This window comes from Coregonus clupeaformis, chromosome 17, assembly GCF_020615455.1.
Source record: "Coregonus clupeaformis isolate EN_2021a chromosome 17, ASM2061545v1, whole genome shotgun sequence".
Lineage (NCBI taxonomy): Eukaryota > Metazoa > Chordata > Actinopteri > Salmoniformes > Salmonidae > Coregonus > Coregonus clupeaformis.
This window is the reverse complement of record NC_059208.1, coordinates 65,498,175-65,505,674: the sequence shown is the minus strand read 5'-3', so window position 1 is coordinate 65,505,674 and position 7,500 is coordinate 65,498,175. Positions and strand designations below refer to the sequence as shown.

The window sequence follows — 7,500 nt, the reverse complement described above, 5'->3', positions numbered from 1 at the left end:
TTTCTCTCTCTCTTTCTTCTCTCTCTCTCGTCTATCTCTCTTCCATCTGTCTCACTCTCTCTTTCTCCCTCCCTCCCTCCCTCCCTCCCTTCCTCCCTCCCTCCCTCCCTCCCTCCCTCCCTACTCTCTCTCTCTCTCTCTCTCTCTCTCTCTCTCTCCCTCTCTCTCTCTCTCTGCTTGTGATGAATGGTGGCAGCGATACCCCTTCTCTGTAAAACAAATGAGACTGATTCCACCACCACCATCTGCTGAAGTGGCCAGGCATTCACGTCTATTTATGAATGGGTAGAAAGGAGAGGTGCCCACCTGCTCATTTCTGGAACAAAATGAAGACGATAAGATTAATTAAAGATCAATCAAAGGGGAGCAGTTAACCCATAAGAGTCTAAGCCTTGTCTAAACTAATCTACAGTTGAAGTCGGAAGGTTACATATACCTTAGCCAAATACATTTAAACTCAGTTTTTCACAATTCCTGACATTTAATCCTAATAAAAATTCCCGGTCTTAGGTCAGTTAGGATCATCACTTTATTTTAAGAATGTGAAATGTCAGAATAATAGTAGAGAGAATGATTTATTTCAGCTTTTATTTCTTTCATCACATTCCCAGTGGGTCAGAAGTTTACATACACTCAATTAGTATTTGGTAGCATTGCCTTTAAATTGTTTAACTTGGGTCAAACGTTTCGGGTAGCCTTCCACAAGCTTCCCACAATAAGTTGGGTGAATTTTGGCCCATTCCTCCTGACAGAGCTGGTGTAACTGAGTCAGGTTTGTAGGCCTCCTTGCTCGCACACGCTTTTTCAGTTCTGCCCACAAATTTTCCATAGGATTGAGGTCAGGGCTTTGTGATGGCCACTCCAATACCTTGACTTTGTTGTCCTTAAGCCATTTTGCCACAACTTTGGAAGTATGCTTGGGGTCATTGTCCATTTGGAAGACCCATTTGCGACCAAGCTTTAACTTCCTGACTGATGTCTTGAGATTCAATATATCCACATAATATTCCTTCCTCATGATGCCATCTATTTTGTGAAGTGCACCAGTCCCTCCTGCAGCAAAGCACCCCCACAGAATGATGCTGCCACCCCCGTGCTTCACGGTTGGGATGGTGTTCTTCGGCTTGCAAGCACTCCCTTTTTTCCTCCAAACATAACGATGGTCATTATGGCCAAACAGTTCTATTTTTATTTCATCAGACCAGAGGACATTTCTCCCAAAAGTACGATCTTTGTCCCCATGTGCAGTTGCAAACCGTAGTCTGGCTTTTTTTTGGCGGTTTTTGAGCAGTGGCTTCTTCCTTGCTGAGCGGCCTTTCAGGTTATGTCAATATAGGACTTGTTTTACTGCGGATATAGATACTTTTGTACCTGTTTCCTCCAGCATCTTCACAATGTCCTTTGCTGTTGTTCTGGGATTGATTTGCACTTTTCACACCAAAGTACGTTCATCTCTAGGAGACAGAACGCGTCTCCTTCCTGAGCGGTATGACGGCTGCGTGGTCCCATGGTGTTTATACTTGCGTGCTATTGTTTGTACAGATGAACGTGGTACCTTCAGGCGTTTGGAAATTGCTCCCAAGGATGAACCAGACTTGTGGAGGTCTAAAACATTTTTTCTGAGGTCTTGGCTGATTTATTTTGATTTTCCCATAATGTCAAGCAAAGAGGCACTAAGTTTGAAGGTAGGTCTTGAAATACATCCACAGGTACACCTCTAATTGACTCAAATGATGTCAATTAGCCTATCAGAAGCTTCTAAAGCCATGACATCATTTTCTGGAATTTTCCAAGCTGTTTTAAGGCACGGTCAACTTAGTGTATGTAAACTTCTGACCCACTGGAATTGTGATACAGTGAATTATAAGTGAAATCATCTGTCTGTAAACAATTGTTGGAAAAATTACTTGTGTCATGCATAAAGTAGATGTCCTAACCGACTTGCCAAAACTATAGTTTGTTAACAAGAAATTTGTGGAGTGGTTGAAAAACGGGTTTTAATGACTCCAACCTAAGTGGATGTAAACTTCCGACTTCAACTGTATATGGAATTGTTTTAAGAAGGTCATACCAAGGATCCTTTTATTATTTGATTATGAATTTTAAGACCCATTGAAGTATCAAAAATATATCTAAAAACATTTATTTGAAGAACAATTTTATTTGGCCTTACTGAATCCCTCTCAACATAAATCTGGACCATACTGGGTGAATCCATCTCAACATCAATCTGGACCACACTGTGTGAATCCATCTCAACATCAATCTGGGCCACACTGGGTGAATCCATCTCAACATCAATCTGGCCCATACTGTGTGAATCCATCTCAACATCAATCTGGACCATTTAGTTGAATAAACATTTTATTTGGCCTTACTGCTATTAAACCATACAAGCGCATTGAATAACAGATTCACTACATGGAACAACAGATAGTCCTCCCCAAAAATCTAAATGAAGTTTGTTCTGAAGTGTCTGTCTGAGAGATATAAGAATGATCAGGAAACATCTATTAGTAATTTTTTTGTAAATGTATTTAACCACATGTTTTTGTCACTAAACAGTCTCCATATACAGTATACAGTGGGGGAAAAAAGTATTTAGTCAGCCACCAATTGTGCAAGTTCTCCCACTTAAAAAGATGAGAGAGGCCTGTAATTTTCATCATAGGTACACGTCAACTATGACAGACAAAATGAGAATTTTTTTTCCAGAAAATCACATTGTAGGATTTTTAATGAATTTATTTGCAAATTATGGTGGAAAATAACTATTTGGTCAATAACAAAAGTTTCTCAATACTTTGTTATATACCCTTTGTTGGCAATGACACAGGTCAAACGTTTTCTGTAAGTCTTGTAAGTCACAAGGTTTTCACACACTGTTGCTGGTATTTTGGCCCATTCCTCCATGCAGATCTCCTCTAGAGCAGTGATGTTTTGGGGCTGTCGCTGGGCAACACAGACTTTCAACTCCCTCCAAAGATTTTCTATGGGGTTGAGATCTGGAGACTGGCTAGGCCACTCCAGGATCTTGAAATGCTTCTTACGAAGCCACTCCTTCGTTGCCCGGGCGGTGTGTTTGGGATCATTGTCATGCTGAAAGACCCAGCCACGTTTCATCTTCAATGCCCTTGCTGATGGAAGGAGGTTTTCACTCAAAATCTCACGATACATGGCCCCATTCATTCTTTCCTTTACACAGATCAGTTGTCCTGATCCCTTTGCAGAAAAACAGCCCCAAAGCATGATGTTTCCACCCCCATGCTTCACAGTAGGTATGGTGTTCTTTGGATGCAACTCAGCATTCTTTGTCCTCCAAACACGACGAGTTGAGTTTTTACCAAAAAGTTATATTTTGGTTTCATCTGACCATATGACATTCTCCCAATCCTCTTCTGGATCATCCAAATGCACTCTAGCAAACTTCAGACGGGCCTGGACATGTACTGGCTTAAGCAGGGGGACACGTCTGGCACTGCAGGATTTGAGTCCCTGGCGGCATAGAGTTTTACTGATGGTAGGCTTTGTTACTTTGGTCCCAGCTCTCTGCAGGTCATTCACTAGGTCCCCCTGTGTGGTTCTGGGATTTTTTCTCACCGTTCTTGTGATCATTTTGACCCCACAGGGTGAGATCTTGCGTGGAGCCCCAGATTGAGGGAGATTATCAGTGGTCTTGTATGTCTTCCATTTCCTAATAATTGCTCCCACAGTTGATTTCTTCAAACCAAGCTGCTTACCTATTGCAGATTCAGTCTTCCCAGCCTGGTGCAGGTCTACAATTTTGTTTCTGGTGTCCTTTGACAGCTCTTTGGTCTTGGCCATAGTGGAGTTTGGAGTGTGACTGTTTGAGGTTGTGGACAGGTGTCTTTTATACTGATAACAAGTTCAACCAGGTGCCATTAATACAGGTAACGAGTGGAGGACAGAGGAGCCTCTTAAAGAAGAAGTTACAGGTCTGTGAGAGCCAGAAATCTTGCTTGTTTGTAGGTGACCAAATACTTATTTTCCACCATAATTTGCAAAAAAATCCATTAAAAATCCTACAATGTGATTTTCTGGATTTTTTTCCCTCAATTTGTCTGTCATAGTTGACGTGTACCTATGATGAAAATGACAGGCCTCTCTCATCTTTTTAAGTGGGAGAACTTGCACAATTGGTGGCTGACTAAATACTTTTTTTCCCCACTGTACTTTCATAAATGTTTTCGACTGGTACCTTCAGACAAGTCTTGTGAGGCCCGTGGGCGTCCTAGAGCAAAATAACCAACATGTACATGTTCATGAGTCTCACCTTTCCACAGAGGGGTCATATTAGTGTGCCCAAACTGTTCAGACGCTGCGGACAGAGGTTGGCAGATCGGCTGTACCGACTACTGACGAGTCCCAAGATGCTTGTGGGGGTTGTAGAGAAAAACAGAGAACGTTCAAACCGTTCGGACACTACAGACGATTTTGTGAGAAGACCGATTTTCGGGACGTCTCATGGTCTGACAAACATTGCTCTAGCTCTGTCACCTTTCACCGCAGATGCGGAATAGGGACATCAGCAGATGCGGTGGATTGAGACTCATCCTAGCTTAAACTGACGGGCGAATAGAGGCGAATATATTGATAAAAGTCACCTTGTCCGAGAGAGATTTACACGGTTATCAAAACGTCACGCCAGGGTAAGCCTACACGAAACACAGACCTTATTTTAAGTGTTTATAAAATCCCCTATGGGAAAAATGAATTGTGGAAAAATGATTGGAGCCATTTCCTTGTTTGAGAGCTAGGTTTTTATGGGTATTATGACTCATACTGTGGTACTATATAGGGTGCCATTTGAGATGCACCTAATAGCTGTGGATTGTATATGTGACCTGAGATAATCGTCCTTTTCTTCTGTGACCTGTCCGCTGTGATTAATGACTCGACAGAGAAAAACCTCGCCTCAGTTTGATTGTGGGGTCAGTTTTTCCATTTGCCAGCCTGGTTAAGTTTTTGCAGGTTTTGGAGGAGAGATGACTGACTGTTGGTCAATACGTATTAATTCTAACCTCCCTCTCCGTCCTGTCTCTCTTCCCTCTCTCATTTTTCACACCCCTTTCCCCCCCCCACTCTCTCTCTATCTCTATTTGTCTCTCTCCTCCTACCCCCTCCTCTGTTTCACTCTGTCTCACCCCTGTATCTCTCCCCTCCCCCCTCTCTCCCTCTCTCCCCCTCCTCCCTACAGGTGTTGTGTATGATCACGGCTCCCGTCACCATGATTCTGTCGTCGCAGCAGGACGCCTCGTTTGCCTTCGCCTCCCTGGCCATCGTCTTCTCTGTATACATCACCCTGGTGGTGCTTTTCGTCCCCAAGGTAGTCCTCTCTGTCTACATCACCCTGGTGGTGCTCTTCGTCCCCAAGGTAGTCCTCTCTGTATACATCACCCTGGTGGTGCTCTTCGTCCCCAAGGTAGTCCTCTCTGTCTACATCACCCTGGTGGTGCTCTTCGTCCCCAAGGTAGAATAACTGTCTGTCTCTGTGGTACCGTGGCAGCTTCAGTCAGTAACTACAGCATGTCTCTGTGGTACCATAGCAGCTTCAGTCAGTAACTACAGCATGTCTCTGTGGTACCGTAGCAGCTTCAGTCAGTAACTACAGCATGTCTCTGTGGTACCGTGGCAGCTTCAGTCAGTAACTACAGCATGTCTCTGTGGTACCGTGGCAGCTTCAGTCAGTAACTACAGTATGTCTCTGTGGTACCGTAGCAGCTTCAGTCAGTAACTACAGTATGTCTCTGTGGTACCGTGGCAGCTTCAGTCAGTAACTACAGTATGTCTCTGTGGTACCGTGGCAGCTTCAGTCAGTAACTACAGCATGTCTCTGTGGTACCGTGGCAGCTTCAGTCAGTAACTACAGTATGTCTCTGTGGTACCGTGGCAGCTTCAGTCAGTAACTACAGCATGTCTCTGTGGTACCGTGGCAGCTTCAGTCAGTAACTACAGTATGTCTCTGTGGTACCGTAGCAGCTTCAGTCAGTAACTACAGTATGTCTCTGTGGTACCGTGGCAGCTTCAGTCAGTAACTACAGTATGTCTCTGTGGTACCGTGGCAGCTTCAGTCAGTAACTACAGTATGTCTCTGTGGTACCGTGGCAGCTTCAGTCAGTAACTACAGTATGTCTCTGTGGTACCGTGGCAGCTTCAGTCAGTAACTACAGTATGTCTCTGTGGTACCATGGCAGCTTCAGTCAGTAACTACAGCATGTCTCTGTGGTACCGTGGCAGCTTCAGTCAGTAACTACAGTATGTCTCTGTGGTACCATGGCAGCTTCAGTCAGTAACTACAGTATGTCTCTGTGGTACCGTGGCAGCTTCAGTCAGTAACTACAGTATGTCTCTGTGGTACCATGGCAGCTTCAGTCAGTAACTACAGTATGTCTCTGTGGTACCATGGCAGCTTCAGTCAGTAACTACAGTATGTCTCTGTGGTACCGTAGCAGCTTCAGTCAGTAACTACAGCATGTCTCTGTGGTACCGTGGCAGCTTCAGTCAGTAACTACAGTATGTCTCTGTGGTACCGTGGCAGCTTCAGTCAGTAACTACAGCATGTCTCTGTGGTACCGTGGCAGCTTCAGTCAGTAACTACAGCATGTCTCTGTGGTACCGTGGCAGCTTCAGTCAGTAACTACAGTATGTCTCTGTGGTACCATGGCAGCTTCAGTCAGTAACTACAGTATGTCTCTGTGGTACCGTGGCAGCTTCAGTCAGTAACTACAGTATGTCTCTGTGGTACCATGGCAGCTTCAGTCAGTAACTACAGTATGTCTCTGTGGTACCATGGCAGCTTCAGTCAGTAACTACAGTATGTCTCTGTGGTACCGTAGCAGCTTCAGTCAGTAACTACAGCATGTCTCTGTGGTACCGTGGCAGCTTCAGTCAGTAACTACAGCATGTCTCTGTGGTACCGTGGCAGCTTCAGTCAGTAACTACAGCATGTCTCTGTGGTACCATAGCAGCTTCAGTCAGTAACTACAGTATGTCTCTGTGGTACCGTGGCAGCTTCAGTCAGTAACTACAGCATGTCTGTTACTGTACCAGTGAAAATATTCTATAGTAGAAAATTCTAAGTGCCGGTATTCTGTACCGGTGAGCACCAGCTCAATTCATTATATGTATCTGTGGGACCATAGATGTTTCAGTGCAGATTGGTTTATCTCTATGGCGGTACTATAGATGTTTCAGTACAGTACATATTGTTTTATCTCTATGGCGTTACTGTAGATGTTTCAGTACAGATTGTTTTATCTCTATGGTGGTACTGTAGATGTTTCAGTACAGATTGTTTTATCTCTATGTCGGTACTGTAGATGCGTCGGCTGATCACCCGAGGGGAGTGGCAGTCTGACACCCAGGAGACCATGAAGACACAGGCCTCATCCACCAACAACAACGATGAGGAGAAGTCCAGACAGCTGGAGAGAGAGAACAAGGAACTACAGAAGATCATTCAGGAGGTACAGGTTCAGT

At 44.3% G+C, this 7,500-nt stretch overlaps 1 protein-coding gene across 1 annotated transcript in view; it reads left to right on the top strand.

Annotated features, from left to right (window-relative positions):
• Window positions 1-7,500, top strand: part of gabbr1b (gamma-aminobutyric acid (GABA) B receptor, 1b) — a 261,260-nt gene that overhangs the window by 251,490 nt on the left and 2,270 nt on the right. Inside the window, exons 22-23 of the mRNA XM_041903830.2 lie at window positions 5,219-5,347; window positions 7,341-7,487. Of these exons, the coding sequence (XP_041759764.1) occupies window positions 5,219-5,347; window positions 7,341-7,487 (276 nt within the window). The remainder of the gene's footprint in view (window positions 1-5,218; window positions 5,348-7,340; window positions 7,488-7,500) is intronic.